This window comes from Lathyrus oleraceus, chromosome 6 (assembly GCF_024323335.1).
Source record: "Lathyrus oleraceus cultivar Zhongwan6 chromosome 6, CAAS_Psat_ZW6_1.0, whole genome shotgun sequence".
Classification (NCBI taxonomy): Eukaryota; Viridiplantae; Streptophyta; class Magnoliopsida; order Fabales; family Fabaceae; genus Lathyrus; species Lathyrus oleraceus.
In genome coordinates, this window is record NC_066584.1 from 417,928,100 (window position 1) to 417,949,207 (window position 21,108).

The 21,108-nt window shown below is 38.1% G+C and overlaps 3 protein-coding genes across 3 annotated transcripts; 1 reads left to right on the forward strand and 2 right to left on the reverse strand.

The window, feature by feature from the left end:
- Window positions 1-4,322: 4,322 nt before the first annotated feature.
- LOC127096001 (uncharacterized) lies at window positions 4,323-5,087 on the reverse strand. Its single transcript, XM_051034630.1, has one exon. It carries the CDS (start codon window positions 5,085-5,087, stop codon window positions 4,323-4,325), a length of 765 nt encoding a protein of 254 aa, XP_050890587.1.
- A 2,125-nt stretch (window positions 5,088-7,212) lies between these two features.
- LOC127096002 (uncharacterized) lies at window positions 7,213-7,977 on the reverse strand. Its single transcript, XM_051034631.1, has one exon. The coding sequence runs from the start codon at window positions 7,975-7,977 to the stop codon at window positions 7,213-7,215; it is 765 nt and encodes a 254-aa protein (XP_050890588.1).
- Window positions 7,978-19,123: 11,146 nt separating this feature from the next.
- LOC127097791 (uncharacterized) lies at window positions 19,124-19,869 on the forward strand. Its single transcript, XM_051036281.1, has one exon. The coding sequence runs from the start codon at window positions 19,189-19,191 to the stop codon at window positions 19,717-19,719; it is 531 nt and encodes a 176-aa protein (XP_050892238.1). The 5' UTR covers window positions 19,124-19,188; the 3' UTR covers window positions 19,720-19,869.
- Window positions 19,870-21,108: the final 1,239 nt, after the last annotated feature.

Below are 21,108 nucleotides of genomic sequence, written 5' to 3' on the forward strand. Positions count from 1 at the left end.
CCTATCTCACAAAGTATCACCAACCAGAGACCCCCAAATAAGACATAGTCAATAAATCACAATATAATAATTATGATAGAATAATAATAGCAGAATAAAAAATAACAGACAAACGAACAAGATTAACACATAATACAGAAACTGAACTAAATTAGGCTTCACTGGGGGTATATAGTCTGGCACTGTCAACTCCGCTGGGGGTATATAGTCTGGCCCTGTTAAAGGAATAAAATACAAGACATAAGCAAATTAAACAGCTGGCTTTCTGGCCTGAAGCTCTTCTAGTTCCTCATTGAATCTCTTCAGCCACCCTTTACAGAGCAGAATGAAACTGATTATGGCTGGAGGAGTGATATCTTCTTTCAACTCTTCGACTGCGTCTCTCAACTTCCATGGTAATTCTTTAGCCGCCCAATTACAGAATCCTACTAGCCCATCGAGTTTTGCACGGAACTTATCCCTATCTCCTTGTAAGAAGTCTATGATCTTCTTAAAGGATTCATAATCTTCAATCACATAGTCTCGCTCTTTCAACCATATGGAGCTGTCTTGGCGTAATGACTCTAGCTGGTTCTTCCAATAGCTAACAGATTCCCTTGAATCTCTTACTTCTCGACACTTCTCCTCCCATATCATGGGTGACACCCTAGAAGCTTCAGTGGCTATATTCTTGATTCGGGCTCCTGATCTATTTCAGCTTTTGCATGACGAACAGAATTGGTGAGTTCTTTTATCTGAGCCCCAAGTGTATCCCTTATCGTCTTGTTTTCCTTTGTGGCTAGATGCCACCAACGCTCATTGTCTTGACATTCTTTCTGAGCTTGTCGTAGTTGACCTTTAAGGGTATCTAAACAATGATCAGCTTGTTCTAATCCTACCTTGATCTTTTTCCTCTTATGCTCTTCCTTGTTTAACTTTTCCACATGGGCTTGAAGTTGTGCCTCTTTTCTCTCAAGCTCCCACTTCATATTGTTTTTCTCATTGATGGTTTGCTGGAGTTTTATCTGCAACTCTTCATTCTCTTTTTCTAGCTTTGTCATGGTAGTCTTGAGTTCCTCCATTTCTTCAATAGGGACATGGGTGAGTTTAGGTTCAGGAAGAGGCATAGGTGTCCGAATGACAAATGGCATTTTAATCATCTGCGCCCTTTCCTCTACCCACTAAAAATATGGTTCTTTTGTAATCCCATTTGCTCTACCTAAATTAGCTTTCCGTTTTCGATTGACATTCTTCCAAGCTTCTTTGATTCGCTGGAATAAGATAGGATTCTCAACCCCAAAGTCAAGTAACAAGAAAGCTTCCAAAGAATTTGCCTCTGGAGGGCCTTCCGTTGGGTAGCCAAGTTGTTTGAGTGATAGGACTGGATTAGCATTCACACATCCTTGAGTTCTAATAAGCGGTAGATTTGGGAAATCTCCACAACTGAATATGATAGTCAAGAGAGATTTTTAGATTGGAGTGATCCCAATCTCTGAGACCAACTAACATCTGTCTGCTCAACCCAAGCACCTGTCTGCGGAAGATGTTCTAGAAACCACTGATACAATAAAGGAGCACAACAAGCAATCAATCCCTTCTTCTTAGTATACCTATGACTTATGTAATAGTAGACATCGTCTAACAAAGTGGGTACTGGGTTCCCAGTAAGGAAAACACAAATGGCAGCCATGTCTACGAAACCATCCATATTCGGGAACAGGACAACGCCATAGATGGACAACGCAATAGCAGAGTAACAAGCATCCCAACTTTCTGCTTTCAATAGGGTATGAGCTCTTTCCAAGAGAAAACTTAGTGAAAATCCTTTGGTATTCCCTTTGGTCTCTAAGTTAGCCTCTGCTTCCTTTTCAACCATGTGAAGCACACTAGCAATGACCTCAAGGGGCAAAGATTCATCTATCCCTTCAAATAGTGGCTTGTTCTTCATAGGAATCCTAACAAGACGCTCGAATTCTTCCAACGTTGGTGCTAGCTGGAAGTCTTGGAATGTGAAGCATCTTAAAGGTAGGTCATAAAATTGGGCCAAGGGATTAAGGTTGTATGGTCCACTTGTTGATTGAGGATGCTGAGCAAATTGCCATAATTCTTCCCAAAGTTAATTCTGTATATCGGGTGCATCTGAGAGACCAAGTCACGTAAGCTCTTTAGATCGGGATCCTTGAACTTGAAAGAGTAAATGTTTCCTTTGCTTGATTCCATGTTTCTTGAATTCCTGCAACTCATGATACTCAGATTCCTTGGAAATAAAATAATATGAATGATATGCTATGAATGATGTTATGCGTGCCATATGTAGGTTAATATACAGGTCGTGAGAGTGGGTATTCTTGGTTACTAAGACAAAACCCTTTTGGGAGGATGCTAAAGTTAAGGTTCCCAAAGTCATCAATCGCTACTTAGGAAAGTCATTGTCATGATGAAAACTCATCTACAAATAACACCCCCAAACAGAGTCTCGTCTGGGTGAGGCCTTCGTATGGTCCCAAAGAGGAAAACTCCTAGTGGGTCCATACTACACAACTCTCGAGTCCAAGGTTCTAATGAGGTTCCCAGAGTCATAGATCGAGGTTAGGAATACCACTGTAAGGTAGTAATACGCCCAAGGGATCTCATCTGATTGGGGCTTTCGTATTAACTCAATAAGTCTGGGATTTTTCAGGTAGATACTACATAACCACCGGATATAATGGGTTAAAAGGTCCCTAGAGTCATTGATCCAACTTGAGAATACTATCGTCGTGACGAAGACTCGTCGGGCAATAATATCTCAAGAGAATCTCCTCTAGGCGGGGTCTTCGTTTCTTCCCAACAAGGAAGACTCCTTGTGGGCGCCCACTACGCAACCACCAACTTAATCTTATGGTTTTTCTCAGACTCGGGTGGAGAGCCTATCTCACAAAGTATCACCAACCAGAGACCCCCAAATAAGACATAGTCAATAAATCACAATATAATAATTATGACAGAATAATAATAGCAGAATAAAAAATAACAGACAAACGAACAAGATTAACACATAATACAGAAACTGAACTAAATTAGGCTTCACTGGGGGTATATAGTCTGGCACTGTCAACTCCGCTGGGGGTATATAGTCTGGCCCTGTTAAAGGAATAAAATACAAGACATAAGCAAATTAAACAGCTGGCTTTCTGGCCTGAAGCTCTTCTAGTTCCTCATTGAATCTCTTCAGCAACCCTTTACAGAGCAGAATGAAACTGATTATGGCTGGAGGAGTGATATCTTCTTTCAACTCTTCGACTGCGTCTCTCAACTTCCATGGTAATTCTTTAGCCTCCCAATTACAGAATCCTACTAGCCCATCGAGTTTTGCACGGAACTTATCCCTATCTCCTTGTAAGAAGTCTATGGTCTTCTTAAATGATTCATAATCTTCAATCACATAGTCTCGCTCTTTCAACCATATGGAGTTGTCTTGGCGTAATGACTCTAGCTGGTTCTTCCAATAGCTAACAGATTCCCTTGCATCTCTTACTTCTCGACACTTCTCCTCCCATATCATGGGTGACACCCTAGAAGCTTCAGTGGCTATATTCTTGAGTCGGGCTCCTGATCTATTTCAGCTTTTGCATGACGAACAGAATTGGTGAGTTCTTTTATCTGAGCCCCAAGTGTATCCCTTATCGTCTTGTTTTCCTTTGTGGCTAGATGCCACCAACGCTCATTGTCTTGACATTCTTTCTGAGCTTGTCGTAGTTGACCTTTAAGGGTATCTAAACAATGATCAGCTTGTTCTAATCCTACCTTGATCTTTTTCCTCTTATGCTCTTCTTTGTTGAACTTTTCCACATGGGCTTGAAGTTGTGCCTCTTTTCTCTCAAGCTCCCACTTCATATTGTTTTTCTCATTGATGGTTTGCTGGAGTTTTATCTGCAACTCTTCATTCTCTTTTTCTAGCTTTGTCATGGTAGTCTTGAGTTCCTCCATTTCTTCAATAGGGACATGGGTGAGTTTAGGTTCAGGAAGAGGCATAGGTGTCCGAATGACAAATGGCATTTTAATCATCTGCGCCCTTTCCTCTACCCACTAAAAATATGGTTCTTTTGTAATCCCATTTGCTCTCCCTAAATTAGCTTTCCGTTTTCGATTGACATTCTTCCAAGCTTCATTGATTCGCTGGAATAAGCTAGGATTCTCAACCCCAAAGTCAAGTAACAAGAAAACTTCCAAAGAATTTTCCTTTGGAGGGCCTTCCATTGGGTAGCCAAGTTGTTTGAGTGATAGGACTGGATTAGCATTCACACATCCTTGAGTTCCAATAAGCGGTAGATTTGGGAAATCTCCACAATTGAATATGATAGTCAAGAGAGATTTTTAGATTGGAGTGATCCCAATCTCTGAGACCAACTAACATCTGTCTGCTCAACCCAAGCACCTGTCTTCGGAAGATGTTCTAGAAACCACTGATACAATAAAGGAGCACAACAAGCAATCAATCCCTTCTTCTTAGTATACCTATGACTTATGTAATAGTAGACATCGTCTAACAAAGTGGGTACTGGGTTCCCAGTAAGGAAAATACAAATGGCAGCCATGTCTACGAAACCATCCATATTCGGGAACAGGACAACGCCATAGATGGCCAATGCAATAGCAGAGTAACAAGCATCCCAACTTTCTGCTTTCAATAGGGTATGAGCTCTTTCCAAGAGAAAACTTAGTGAAAATCCTTTGGTATTCCCTTTGGTCTCTAAGTTAGCCTCTGCTTCCTTTTCAACCATGTGAAGCACACTAGCAATGACCTCAAGGGGCAAAGATTCATCTATGCCTTCAAATAGTGGCTTGTTCTTCATAGGAATCCTAACAAGACGCTCGAATTCTTCCAACGTTGGTGCTAGCTGGAAGTCTTGGAATGTGAAGCATCTTAAAGGTAGGTCATAAAATTGGGCCAAAGGGATTAAGGCTGTATGGTCCACTTGTTGATTGAGGATGCTGAGCAAATTCCCATAATTCTTCCCAAAGTTAATTCTGTATACCGGGTGCATCTGAGAGACCAAGTCACGTAAGCTCTTTAGATCGGGATCCTTGAACTTGAAAGAGTAAATGTTTCCTTTGCTTGATTCCATGTTTCTTGAATTCCTGCAACTCATGATACTCAGATTCCTTGGAAATAAAATAATATGAATGATATGCTATGAATGATGTTATGCGTGCCATATGTAGGTTAATATACAGGTCGTGAGAGTGAGTATTCTTGGTTACTAAGACAAAACCCTTTTGGGAGGATGCTAAAGTTAAGGTTCCCAAAGTCATCAATCGCTACTTAGGAAAGTCATTGTCATGATGAAAACTCATCTACAAATAACATCACCAAACAGAGTCTCGTCTGGGTGAGCCTTCGTATGGTCCCAAAGAGGAAAACTCCTAGTGGGTCCATACTACACAACTCTCGAGTCCAAGGTTCTAATGAGGTTCCCAGGGTCATAGATCGAGGTTAGGAATACCACTGTAAGGTAGTAATACGCCCAAGGGATCTCATCTGATTGGGGCTTTCGTATTAACTCAATAAGTCTGGGATTTTTCAGGTAGATACTACATAACCACCGGATATAATGGGTTAAAAGGTCCCTAGAGTCATTGATCCAACTTGAGAATACTATCGTCGTGACGAAGACTCGTCGGGCAATAATATCTCAAGAGAATCTCCTCTAGGCGGGGTCTTCGTTTCTTCCCAACAAGGAAGACTCCTTGTGGGCGCCCACTACGCAACCACCAACTTAATCTTATGGTTTTTCTCAGACTCGGGTGGAGAGCCTATCTCACAAAGTATCACCAACCAGAGAACCCCAAATAAGACATAGTCAATAAATCACAATATAATAATTATGACAGAATAATAAGAATAGCAGAATAAAAAATAACAGACAAACGAACAAGATTAACACATAATACAGAAACTGAACTAAATTAGGCTTCACTGGGGGTATATAGTCTGGCACTGTCAACTCCGCTGGGGGTATATAGTCTGGAACTGTTAAAGGAATAAAATACAAGACATAAGCAAATTAAACAGCTGGCTTTCTGGCCTGAAGCTCTTCTAGTTCCTCATTGAATCTCTTCAGCAACCCTTTACAGAGCAGAATGCAACTGATTATGGCTGGAGGAGTGATATCTTCTTTCAACTCTTCGACTGCGTCTCTCAACTTCCATGGTAATTCTTTAGCCGCCCAATTACAGAATCCTACTAGCCCATCGAGTTTTGCACGAAACTTATCCCTATCTCCTTGTAAGAAGTCTATGGTCTTCTTAAAGGATTCATAATCTTCAATCACATAGTCTCGCTCTTTCAACCATATGGAGCTGTCTTGGCGTAATGACTCTAGCTGGTTCTTCCAATAGCTAACAGATTCCCTTGCATCTCTTACTTCTCGACACTTCTCCTCCCATATCATGGGTGACACCCTAGAAGCTTCAGTGGCTATATTCTTGAGTCGGGCTCCTGATCTATTTCAGCTTTTGCATGACGAACATAACTGGTGAGTTCTTTTATCTGAGCCCCAAGTGTATCCCTTATCGTCTTGTTTTCCTTTGTGGCTAGATGCCACCAACGCTCATTGTCTTGACATTCTTTCTGAGCTTGTCGTAGTTGACCTTTAAGGGTATCTAAACAATGATCAGCTTGTTCTAATCCTACCTTGATCTTTTTCCTCTTATGCTCTTCCTTGTTGAACTTTTCCACATGGGCTTGAAGTTGTGCCTCTTTTCTCTCAAGCTCCCACTTCATATTGTTTTTCTCATTGATGGTTTGCTGGAGTTTTATCTGCAACTCTTCATTCTCTTTTTCTAGCTTTGTCATGGTAGTCTTGAGTTCCTCCATTTCTTCAATAGGGACATGGGTGAGTTTAGGTTCAGGAAGAGGCATAGGTGTCTGAATGACAAATGGCATTTTAATCATCTGCGCCTTTTCCTCTACCCACTAAAAATATGGTTCTTTTGTAATCCCATTTGCTCTCCCTAAATTAGCTTTCCGTTTTCGATTGACATTCTTCCAAGCTTCTTTGATTCGCTGGAATAAGCTAGGATTCTCAACCCCAAAGGCAAGTAACAAGAAAACTTCCAAAGAATTTGCCTCTGGAGGGCCTTCCATTGGGTAGCCAAGTTGTTTGAGTGATAGGACTGGATTAGCATTCACACATCCTTGAGTTCCAATAAGCGGTAGATTTGGGAAATCTCCACAACTGAATATGATAGTCAAGAGAGATTTTTAGATTGGAGTGATCCCAATCTCTGAGACCAACTAACATCTGTCTGCTCAACCCAAGCACCTGTCTTCGGAAGATGTTCTAGAAACCACTGATACAATAAAGGAGCACAACAAGCAATCAATCCCTTCTTCTTAGTATACCTATGACTTATGTAATAGTAGACATCGTCTAACAAAGTGGGTACTGGGTTCCCAGTAAGGAAAATACAAATGGCAGCCATGTCTACGAAACCATCCATATTCGGGAACAGGACAACGCCATAGATGGCCAACGCAATAGCAGAGTAACAAGCATCCCAACTTTCTGCTTTCAATAGGGTATGAGCTCTTTCCAAGAGAAAACTTAGTGAAAATCCTTTGGTATTCCCTTTGGTCTCTAAGTTAGCCTCTGCTTCCTTTTCAACCATGTGAAGCACACTAGCAATGACCTCAAGGGGCAAAGATTCATCTATCCCTTCAAATAGTGGCTTGTTCTTCATAGGAATCCTAACAAGACGCTCGAATTCTTCCAAAGTTGGTGCTAGCTGGATGTCTTGGAATGTGAAGCATCTTAAAGGTAGGTCATAAAATTGGGCCAAAGGGATTAAGGCTGTATGGTCCACTTGTTGATTGAGGATGCTGAGCAAATTGCCATAATTCTTCCCAAAGTTAATTATGTATACCGGGTGCATCTGAGAGACCAAGTCACGTAAGCTCTTTAAATCGGGATCCTTGAACTTGAAAGAGTAAATGTTTCCTTTGCTTGATTCCATGTTTCTTGAATTCCTGCAACTCATGATACTCAGATTCCTCGGAAATAAAATAATATGAATGATATGCTATGAATGATGTTATGCGTGCCATATGTAGGTTAATATACAGGTCGTGAGAGTGAGTATTCTTGGTTACTAAGACAAAACCCTTTTGGGAGGATGCTAAAGTTAAGGTTCCCAAAGTCATCAATCGCTACTTAGGAAAGTCATTGTCATGATGAAAACTCATCTACAAATAACATCCCCAAACAGAGTCTCGTCTGGGTGAGGCCTTCGTATGGTCCCAAAGAGGAAAACTCCTAGTGGGTCCATACTACACAACTCTCGAGTCCAAGGTTCTAATGAGGTTCCCAGAGTCATAGATCGAGGTTAGGAATACCACTGTAAGGTAGTAATACGCCCAAGGGATCTCATCTGATTGGGGCTTTCGTATTAACTCAATAAGTCTGGGATTTTTCAGGTAGATACTACATAACCACCGGATATAATGGGTTAAAAGGTCCCTAGAGTCATTGATCCAACTTGAGAATACTATCGTCATGACGAAGACTCGTCGGGAAATAATATCTCAAGAGAATCTCCTCTAGGCGGGGTCTTCATTTCTTCCCAACAAGGAAGACTCCTTGTGGGCGTCCACTACGCAACCACCAACTTAATCTTATGGTTTTTCTCAGACTCGGGTGGAGAGCCTATCTCACAAAGTATCACCAACTAGAGAACCCCAAATAAGACATAGTCAATAAATCACAATATAATAATTATGACAGAATAATAATAGCAGAATAAAAAATAACAGACAAACGAACAAGATTAACACATAATACAGAAACTGAACTAAATTAGGCTTCACTCTCTTTTTCTTGGAGCTAGTCCCCAGCAGAGTCGCCATCTGTCGCATCTCGAAAAATACGATTCCTCGCGATGGTCGCGGAAAAATTTAATGTTCGAACAGAGTCGCCACCGAACTTTATTTATCCCAATGAAGGCTTAGGAAAATATCGATAAAACCTCTAGGAAATGGAATAATGGTCGTCGCAACCATATTCGGGTTCGGGAGTGGATTATGCAAGAGGAAGGTATTAGCACCCCTTGCGTCTGTTCTACTCAACGGGAACCTTTTAGTTCTAACTTGTGTTTCGAGTGTTAATTTATGTTTGTTTGTTATCTTTTGGGTATAAAATTATTAAAAATAGAAATGGATGAGAACCTCAAAAAAAAGGGAAAGGGGAGGTTTTTTATTAGTGTGCTCGTGAAGATACAGTAATCTCCTGCCTACGTATCCTTATGGTATAATAAGGAAATCAGAGCATTCGTAGTTCGAGGAACTACGATTGGTTGGTGTCTTTTATCGAACAGTTGTTTAGATCGCGTTCTACAGGCTAAACGCTGGCTTGTCTACTCTCGGCGGAGGCTTAAGCATTGGTTTTTTGTGTGCATTAGAAAGGATTAAACAGTGTTCTTTCTAAAAAGAGTTTTGGTCACACGGGGGTGACAAGTTGACTCAATATGTTGGGTGTTTTGTTTGATTGGTTATGATCGCACGAGGGCAAGAAAAGATAGGTTTCATGTGTTGAGATATTTTTGGTTGGATGACGATTACTCGAATAATCGAGTAAGACAACTCGTATCCTAATAGTCGGGAAAGGGAATAGAAGACTCTAGACCGCTTTCTATTTCATCTGAGTAATTATGAAAATATGGCTAACGTATTTTTATAATAAACGAAAAGTACTTGAATGATTGAGTAAAACAACTCATATCCAAGCATTTGAGGAGAGGAATCGAAGGCTCAAGACCATCTCCTTTTTCGTATAGTTTGTTAAGAAAATGATTTGATTAAGTTGTATGTTTATGGAAAAATGACAAATGTTTGACTGACCGAGTAAGAGAACTCGTATTCAACCAATTGAGGAGAGAAGTTGAAAACTCAAAGTCAACTCCCTTTTCATTTAGCTTAATGTGAAAATAATTTGATTTTATCGGGGTTTGGAAGTTTGTGGAGGAACGACAATTATTTGACTAAACAAGTAAGAGAACTTGTACTCAAATAGTCGAGGAGAAAAAATTGAAAACTCAAAGTTATCTCCCTTTTTGTTTCTTATTGTAAAAGAATTTGATTTGTTTGTGCTTAGGTGGATTAGAAATGACGGTTGTTCGATTTAATCGAGTAAAAGAGTTCGTGCTTAAATAATCGAGGAGAGGAGTCGAAAACTCAAAACCATTACCTCTTTTATTCCTAAGTGAAATAATGTTCAATTATGATTAAGTATTTTAATTCTTAATAAAGAATACTCGATGTTGGATCGAGGTTTTAAACTTGTATTTTGTGGATGGATTGAATTTATTTTGTGAATAGTTCGTCTAATCGATTAATTAAAACCGAATAGGTCTCATTGTAAGGAGGCCCAAGGGTAAGCCATGTGAGGTTGATGGCGATACTTTTACAAGTAATCGACTTACAAAGGTGTTTTGAATTGATTTGGAAAGGCGCACTCGATATTGACCGAGGTTTGCATTTACATGTACATATGAATTGAATTATGAAAATGGTCTCGAAATGATATTGCTTATGAATTTTAGCTTATGCGACGTGAATGCAAAATAACCAACAAGAAATAAAGAGTCTCATTGTAAGGTAGCCCAAGAGAAAGCCTTTTGTGTGCTAAAGTGACCTAAGCTAAACAAAGGATAATGGTCTTACAAACATGCATGTAAGTTACGGGTGAGAATCCAAGTGTTTACAAAGTATCACAAAGAGTAAAGGAAAGTTTCCAAGCAAAGGTCCTAAGATGAGATCCTCTAAGTCCAAGTTGCTTAAGAGTTGAGTGAATATTTTTGGTATTACCATTTTATCATGTTTTGGTTATTTTTAATATATGATGACAATAAAATAAATAACAAGCAAATAAACATGCATGATGAGTTTGTACAATGATGATGATAATGAGTACTTGAATGTAAATGAACAATAAAATAAATTGCAAGGAAAGTAAAGTGAAATAATATAAATGTTAGAAGTTAGTAGTTAATGGTTAGTGGTTAGTAGAATAACAATAAGCAAATAGAATAACAAGTTAATGTAAAGAGAATGGTTTCATCTATGTATCAAATGACCCAAATATGATTGAAATAGAGGCAAATCTATCAATGTCTCAAAGTATCATGAATGATCTATTGATCAACCATTAATAGGTTTGAAGTATTGAAGATTCAATCAACTCTAAACAACCGTGGTCATGATCTAATAGAACTCATCAACCAACAAGTCAACAATAAATATTAAATGATAACAAGAAACAATGCAAAGGAAATGGTTTCATCTATGTATCAAATGGCCCAAACATGGTTGAAATAGAGGCAACCTATCAATGCCTTAAAGTATCATGAAGGATCTATTGATCAATCACTAATAGGTTTGAAACATTGAAGGTTTTATCAACCCTAAACAACCATAGTCATGATCTAATAGATCTCATCAACCAAATAAATGTGAACAACAAGTCAACAATAAATAGCAAATGAAACAAAATACTAAGTTTGATTAAAGATAGTGGATAAAAGTAGCAAGAGCAAGAAATCCGAAGAAAAAAAAAAGGTGTAAACCAAAGTTAATCATTTTTACAAGTTTGAGTCTAAAACCTCTCAAAAGATCAACCAAGAATGAACAAACATTTTCAACACAAAAACAGAACCAAAAAGTTAACAAAGATTAAGCTAAAATCATTACCCAAAAATGTTGAAAAGGGGTAGGTTGAAGTAGTGTTGAGCTGGATATGGAGCAAGGGGTTTGGGATGAAAGTGTTTATGGTGGAAGTATAGTGAAGGAGCTGAGTTATGAGTGTTAGAGAGTAAGAAGTTTTGAAAAAAATATGAAAGTGGACAAAAAAGTTGGTAGGGTGACTTTTCTAAGAGAGAAATATTTTTTTGTTTTGACCTAGGTTTGGAGAGGAGAGTAAATGGTACTTGGAAAGAACTTTTGGGGGCTAGGAAGCATGAAAAATAAGGGGAAATAGTACCTCTATTTATAGGGAAAATAGGTGGAAAAGGGGGTGATCCAAAAAGTACACTATGTAAAAAACAGACCTACTACAATTGTCCGCGCAGGTGTAATCGGTTACCCTGATTAGGGTAATCGATTACACAGTCCAAAATGGCCAAAAAATCAATTTTGGGTCGGTGTAATCGGTTACCCTGATTAGGGTAATCGATTACCTAGTCCAAAACGGCCAAAAAATCAATTTTTGGTCTGGGTAATCGGTTACCCTGATTAGGGTAATCGGTCACCCAGTCAATTTTTTTTTTGAAATAATGGATGTATGCATGTGCAGTAGGGTCATGGATCTGATGAAAATTGTATCGGGGTAGGGACAAAATTGGGGTATGACAGGTATGCATTAACATAACCTTCCTTCAAACACTACCGCGAAGACATCAGATTGTCAAACACATACACAGTAAGATGGATCGAAAATATTCCATTTTAGAAGTGGACTAGGGCATACGACAATGGTCAACGATGGGGCCACATGACAATAAATCTCGTGGAATCAATGAACTTTGACTTCAAAGGCATCCGAAATCTACGAATAACCGTTTTAGTGCGAGCAACCTATTTTAGGCTAGGGGTGTTATTCGAGATCAGACGGTCCAAATGGAGTTCAGTGTTACAATCTAGGCAGTTGTTCAGTGATACTTCAATGAAATTTATTAAAGAGGAAGCTGCCAAAGCTAACACACATGTGGTCACATTGTTTGACTGTACTAAAGGTTGGTACATTGTTGCTAAATCAATGGATCACAATGAAGGCATGTAGAAGGGACACTATCGAGTAGAACTAGATAGAGGTTGATGCGACTGCGGAAAGTTCCAAGCCTTTCGTATGCCCTGCTCCCATGTCATAGCGGCATGTTCAAAGGTCCGACAAGATCCTTCCAACTTACTATCCGTCGTTTACAAAGTAATAAACTCATGCAATGTTTCCAAAATTAACTTTTCAATGGTAGTAAAAGACGATTATTGGTCTGCATATCAAGGGGACATACTCTCCCACAATGAAATAATGCGAAGCAAGAAAAAGGGCCGCCTAAACAGCACCCGTATTCGAAACGAAATGGATACGGCGAACAAAATGGTGAAATTATGTAGTTCATGTCTCCAGCCCGACCATAATCATATAAACTATCTCGGTGTTGGACTAAGCACAACAACATAATTTTAACTGTAACCCTTTTGCTTTATATTAAAAAAAACATCCATTTCATAAATATCGTAAGATTCAGTTACAATAACTTGAAAACGACAATTAAACAATAATTTAAACCATAATTAAATAATAATTAAACAACAACACAAATAACTACAACAATAAAATAACATCACAAACAAATACAACAAATAAACAACATAACTATGCGATTACAACCATCAAAACAATTTTGTGAGAACTATAAATCATCATGTGAATATCTCTGTCAGTTTTAACATTCACTCAAAAACGAACTTCTCCATTTTGGTTGAATGTGGTATCAAGCGTTTAAATTCTTTTGATTTTTTCAGCCTCTACAATTTCTCCATCTAACTAACGATTCAAGATCCTGTTAAGATGTTCGAACGTATCTACATTCCAAAGTTGGATTTTCATCGGAGACTGCACTGTTGAAAAAATTAAATCGACATTTTTCTTGTGAATATAAGGACACATATATGAAGATATTTTAAAGAAAAATTGAAGGAGATTAAAAAAACTAGAAGGAGATAATGAGAAGATGTGTGAAAAATTATGGAAGGATGATGTTGCATTTATAGACGTGCAAAGGAACAGTAACGACGTGTATTGACACATCCACTAAGTGGATTATGCATGCGTCATTACATGTGACATATTAGAGATGCATGTATTAGAAGTAATTCATATTTATTAGTTTTACTATTTTCTTAGCCCCTAAGTTTGTTAGAGGGTATTTTAGTATTTTATTATATTCTAGTAACCCTAGTTTTAGCTTATAAATAGGGTGACAATTATTGTAACTTTTATCATGTTTTGTAGCCGTCATTCTATGAATAGAATATTCATCTTTCATTCTACCTTTGCACCAACAATTGGTATCTAGAGCTCCGGTTCGGATTCATTGGGAAACACGGGAAACACGAGTGAACGTGAGGTCTTGTGTGTGTTTGATTTTGATTCTTAAGATTCGTGTTGAATCTTGAACAAAATCTGATCAGAATTTTAATTCTGTGGGTTGGGAAACACTGTGTGAGAAATCTGAGTGTACTGTGCAAGGTAGAAAGATGACGGCAACATGAACACCAAACTTCCAGTATTTGACGGTAAAAATTGGAATCGTTGGATGATCCAAATGCGTGTACTGTTCGGTGCTCAAGATGTTCTAGATCTTGTCACTGATGGTTATGTTCCGGTAGCAGCAGATGCGACGGATGAACAGAAAAACACGCAGAAGGAAGTAAGGAAGAAGGATCAGAAGGCATTGTTCTTCATTCATCAATGTGTTGATGTAAATGTGTTTGAGAAGATTGCAGATTCAACGACAGCAAAGGCTGCGTGGGACACACTGGTTAGATGTTATGGTGGTGACGCATCAGTGAAGAAGGTGAAGCTTCAGTCCTTGAGAAAGCAATATGAAAATCTCAACATGAAGAATAATGAGAAAGTTTCTGAATACATCTCCAGAGTGATTCTGATCACTAATGAGATGAAAGCGTGTGGAGAAACTCTTTCTGAAGAAACAATCATGGAGAAGGTATTGAGATCCCTTACCTGTCAATTTGATTACATTGTGGTAGCAATAGAACATTCCAAAGATCTGAGCACCATGAGAATTGAAGAGCTGCAGAGCAGTCTAGAAGCGCAAGAGTTGCGTTTAACTGAGAGAACTTCTGAAAGGGAAGTAGAGCAGCAGGCTCTGAAAGCAACTTCTGATAGGAGGTATCAGAAGCAGTCAGAAGCCAGGAGAAGATCTGATGGTGGTCAGAAGTCAGAAAGCTCAACCTCTGATAGACAAAAGAATGCTCAGAAGGGAAAAGAGAAGTATGACAAGAAGAAAATCCAATGTTACTGCTGTAAGAAGTTTGGTCATTTTGCTAGAGACTGTTGGTCAAACAAGGAGAGAAAATCAGAAGAAGCAAATATAGCCAGAAGTTCTGATGACGAATCTGTGCTATTGATGGCCTCTGAATCTGATGATATGGATCTGATAGACTGGTGGTATATGGACACTGGCTGTTCAAATCATCTTACTGGAAACAAGAAATGGCTGATTGACTTTGACTCTGAAAAGAGGACAAAGATCAGATGTGCTGATGACAAATATCTTAATGCAGAAGGTATGGGAAATGTCAGAGTGATTCTGAACAATGGGAAAACATCATTGATTCAGAACGTGTGGTATGTACCTGGCATCAGAAGCAATCTGATGAGTGTGGGACAATTAATTGAGAAAGGTTTTTCAGTTACCATGAAGGACAATCTTCTGAAGCTGTATGACTGCAATCAGAAGTTGATTATGGAGTCAGAACAGGGAAGGAATAGAACATTCAAGGTGAATGTCAGAACTGCAGACTCAGAATGTCTTAGTGCAACAAGTGCTGAGAAGGAGAGTGAGCTGTGGCACAGAAGATTTGGTCACTTGAATTTCAGAAGCTTAAAACATCTGAATTCAAAGAAGTTGGTACATGGAATTCCTGCAATTAAGAAGCCTGAAAAGTTATGCAAAGTTTGCATGGAAGGAAAACAACCACGATTGCCATTTGCGTCAGAAACTGCTCCAAGAGCAAAACATGCCTTGGGAGTTGTACATTCTGATGTGTGTGGTCCATTTCCAGTAGCATCGATTGGAGGGAATAAATACTTTGTGTTATTTGTTGATGAATTCACAAGAATGACATGGGTATCCCTTATTAAGTTTAAACACGAGGTGTTTGATGAATTCAAGAAGTTCAGAATGAAGGCTGAGAATCAGAGTGGTCAGAAGTTGAAGATTCTTAGAACTGACGGTGGAGGTGAGTATAACTCCAAAGAGTTCCAGAAGTTCTGTGAGGAGAATGGAATTGAGCATGAGGTTACTGCTCCTTATACCCCTCAACACAATGGTCTTGCTGAAAGAAGAAACCGCACTTTGCTTGATATGGTGAGAAGCATGCTAAAGGAGAAGAAACTTCCTCAGAAGCTCTGGGGAGAAGCTGTTGCCACTGCAACGTATGTACTCAACCGATGTCCTACGAAGAAGTTGAAGGAAATAGTTCCAATACAGAAGTGGACTGGAGATAAGCAAAGTGTTAGTCATCTGAAGGTGTTTGGTTCTGTTTGCTATAAACATGTTCCAGAAGCCAGAAGACAGAAGCTGGATGATAGAAGCAAAGTGATGATTCTGATAGGGTACCACAGTACAAGTGCATACAAGCTCTATTGTCCAGAAACCAATAAAATTGAATTCAGCAGAGATGTGATTGTGAAGGAATCAGAAGTTTGGAATTGGGATAAGTCTCAATCTGATTCTGATGTTAGAACTTCTGAAGAAAGGTCAGAGTTCAGAATTTCTGAGGTTGGAGTAAATTCTGACGTTGATTCTGACTCTGATAGTGATCCAGAATCTGATGTTCCAGACTCTGATGTTGCAGACTCTGATGTTTCAGACTCTGATGATCCTGACTCTGATGACCCAGACTCTGATGGTAATCCAGATTCTGGTGGCAATTCAGACTTTGGAAATATGCCAGAACCTTCAGATGGTCAAAGCTCTGGAGGAAGTCAACCATCTGAAGGTAGAAACTCTGAAGTTGAAGACTCTGAACAAGTTCAGAGACCACAAAGAGTCAGAAACATCCCCAGAAGATATGCAGAATTTGACATGCTGCAAGACACTGAAGTAGACTCTGAAGGAGAAGTTATTCAGTGTGCCATGTTAGTAGACTCTGAACCCATAAGTACAGAAGAGGCTCTTAAGCAGAAGCTCTGGTTGAAGGCCATGAAAGAAGAACTTGATGCTATAGAGAGAAACAAGACTTGGAAGCTGACAGAACTTCCAAAAGACAAGAAAGCCATCAGCGTCAGATGGGTTTTCAAACAGAAGTTAAAGCCAGATGGTTCAATTGGCAAACATAAAGCAAGGTTGGTAGCCAGAGGATTTCTACAGAAACCTGGGCTGGATTACTCTGAAGTGTTTGCACCTGTAGCAAGACATGAAACAATCAGAATGGTGATTGCAATAGCTGCTAACAGGAATTGGCCTCTGATGCATTTAGATGTAAAATCTGCATTTCTGAACGGTCCATTAGAAGAAGAAGTTTACGTGTCACAACCTCCTGGATTTGTGAAAAAGAATCAGGAAGGGATGGTGTACAGATTATACAAAGCTCTATATGGATTGAAACAAGCGCCCAGAGCTTGGAATCTGAAGATTGATTCATTTTTCAAGAGGCAAGGCTTTCAGAAATGTGAGATGGAGTACGGTGTCTATGTTCAGCATACTTCTGAAGGAAATATGACTCTGGTATGTTTATATGTTGATGATATACTGCTGACTGGAAGTTCTGAACAGGAGATAGCCAAGTTCAAGAAAGTTCTGATGAATGAATTCGAAATGACTGATCTAGGCAAAATGACATACTTTCTAGGGATGGAATTCAGATACTCTGAGAAAGGTATTATTTTGCATCAGCTCAAGTATGAATTAGAACTTCTGAAGAGATTTGAACTGGAGAATTGTAAGATTGTTGTCACACCTTCTGATACAAATCAGAAACTGGATTCTGACTCTGATGGAAAGGATGTGGATGCTACAACCTTCAAACAGTTGGTTGGTTCTCTGAGGTATTTGTGCAATACCAGACCTGATATTTGCTATTCAGTTGGGATGGTTAGTAGGTTCATGAGTAAACCTAAGTGGTCCCATTACCAAGCTGCTGTCAGGATTCTGAGGTATATCAAGGGAACTCTGAAGTATGGAGTATTATTTCCTTCTGGAAGAAAGGATGAGTCAGAACTTCTGAGTTATTCAGATTCTGATTGGTGTGGAGACAGAGTTGACAGAAGAAGTACGTCTGGGTACTTATTCAAATTTCTGGGAGGTCCCATTTCTTGGTGTTCCAAGAAGCAACCTGTTGTGGCATTGTCAACTTGTGAAGCTGAATACATTGCAGGTGCTGTTACTGCATGCCAAGCTGTGTGGATTCTGAATCTATTGCAGGATCTGAAGATTAAAGTAAACAAACCTCTGAAGCTGATGATTGACAACAAGTCTGCAATCAATCTTGCCAGAAACCCAGTGTTGCATGGGAGAAGCAAGCACATTGAGACCAAGTATCATTTTCTGAGACATCAAGTTCAGAGGGGAGTGTTAGAAGTTGTACACTGCAACACTCAGAAACAGTTGGCAGATGTTCTGACGAAAGCTATCAAGACTGATCAATTCCTCAGATTAAGGGATGGAATTGGTGTTACAAGTTTTGATGGAATATGAATTAAGGGATGGTATTAGAAGTAATTCATATTTATTAGTTTTACTATTTTCTTAGCCCCTAAGTTTGTTAGAGGGTATTTTAGTATTTTATTATATTCTATTAATCCTAGTTTTAGCTTATAAATAGGGTGACAATCATTGTAACTTTTATCATGTTTTGTAGCCGTCATTCTCTGAATAGAATATTCATCTTTCATTCTACCTTTGCACCAACAGCATGCGCCACACTAAGTGGCACCTATGTTTCAAGAGAATCATTGCATGTGCCAATGAAAATGACACATTGATTATTTTTTTTGAAAAAGTAGTTATATTAATAAATATTTTGAAATAGTGATTATTTTGATATTATTTTTGAAAAACATTGTTATTTTAAAAAAATTCAATAAAACTCACTTTATTAAGATTTACTTTGATTAGAATAACTAAATATTTGAATGCATCTTAATCAAAGTTAGTTAAAAATTTAAGTACTATCATTTATAGGGTGACAACTTTATTTACATTGAAAAAATCCCAAGTGAGTTGAAGAAAAAACCAGAAAAATTTGGATAACCACGTAACCCAAGCATCACAATCGCTACACATTCCTAAAAAAACCGTTTCATTACCTTAATTTAGAATTCTCGTAACTATAAGAGACGCCCAACACCCATGAAACCAATGAACACTACCTCTCCTTCAAACCAAGGAACAGGAACAAAACAAAACGAGAAAAGAAGAAAAAACAAGATGAATTCTTCAACATTCTGTTCCGTGTTCCTTGGCTTGATCCTAATTTCTCAATACCCTTTCGCTGCAAATGCCAGATCTCATGGATTAAAGGGAAGCCTAATTACCATCGTTTGCGGCGCATCATCCAACGTGGCAGAATGCAACAAAATCCTCGGATCAAATCCTCATGCCGCAGAAATGAAAAGCTACAGGGAACTCGCAAAGGTTGTTCTCGAAATGGCATTAGAGAAAGCATCCGCAGGACAGAGTTTTCTGAAAGGATTAGCAGCAGAAACCAAGTCTCCAGCACTCACACAGTGTGCTAATTTTGATTATGATGGTGCTGTTATGTCTTTTAAAAGCGCTATTGGTGAGTTGAAGAAAGATCCCCAAACTGCTAATTATGATGCTAAGGTTGCTGGTGATGGACCTGCTCAATGTGACAGAGGAATGGCGGCTGGACATGTTGTTAATCCTGAAGTTACCGCTCTTAATAGTCTGATTACTTTTTTTAGTGAATTGGCATTCCTTGTCACTAATTATCTTTAATTGTGTTGTTTTGTTGAGATTATGAGATAATTGGGTTGGATGATGTTTAGGGTCTCCTTAATTGGATTCAAGGTATGAAGGGAGAGTTATTATAGTATTACGTGTTCAATTAATATTGAATATTGAATATTGAATATTTCATTGTTTTAATTATTCTTTCGTGGAATTTTAACAAATTTATATGTTAGTGAAAAGTTGCACTAAAAATAGAGAATCACAACACACGCCTTTCATCAAAACTATTTTCTATATTTTCATTCTAATAACTTATTATATACTTTTTAAAATTTACTTAACAAAATTATTGTCAATAAAATTTAGACAAATGGGTGTAATGCACTTTGAAAATGAATTATGAATTCTCAAAATATAATTCTATTTTACTAAAATAATACCTTATCTTGAAGGAAAAAACTAGAGGTGCACATTCAATAAAAGGGTAAACAAAAGGAATGGTTGCATTGTATAAATCTATATTTTATTATTCTTATTAATAGCATAATTTGTTATAATATATAAACAATATTATTCTCATATCTATAAAAAAATTCAGGCTAGTATGGATTTTGAAAATATTGAAAACATATTTGAATAAGTTAGGTTGAGATCCTCTCTATTTCTAAGAAAATGAAAAATATTATTAATGTTTTTATTACATATAAGTCAAATTATATTAAATATATGTCTACGATATATGTATCTATATATGTTCTCCCTTTCTTTTAATAAATGGAAAAGATTTTAACTATGTGTAAATTTACTTCTTAGAGTTTCAAAATAATTTACCAATTATTTAATTTTTGGAAGTCGTATTTTTTTTTAAGATAAAAACTCCGTAAGTATATAGATAAAGAAAAATAGAATTTAAAAAGAAAAGGATATAACACCAAAATTCTCAAAGTATAAAGTAAAAGAAACTTTCGAGAGATTAAGTATGTTTTTGACAAAAATTAATAGTTGTAAGTAGTTGTCAGCTTGTCGGCATAATAGTTTCCTTTCTTACAAATTTATATTGGTGAGAGATCTAATGCCAAGACCTCCTTGTTCAAGAGATATGGAGACTTTTTTCCAAACTACTGTAACTAGCTTCCTTTAATTTACATTGTCACTCCATATCAAGTTTCTGAATTAAATCTCAATAGATTCGACTAACTTGACTGACCAAGAATAAATTTTAATGTTGTACAAAAGCATGCTTTGAACCATAAACTTGGCTAATCGAGATCTACCAACTATTAAGAGCAAAAAACCCTTCCATGAGCTTGGTCTTTACTTTATTTGCAATAGGTTGCGAGTAATAGGTTTTTGGTTTCCCATTGAAAATTGGAACACCTAGGTACACAAAAGTCAAATCATCACTTTTGAAACCAAGGTGGGCTAGTCGAGTTA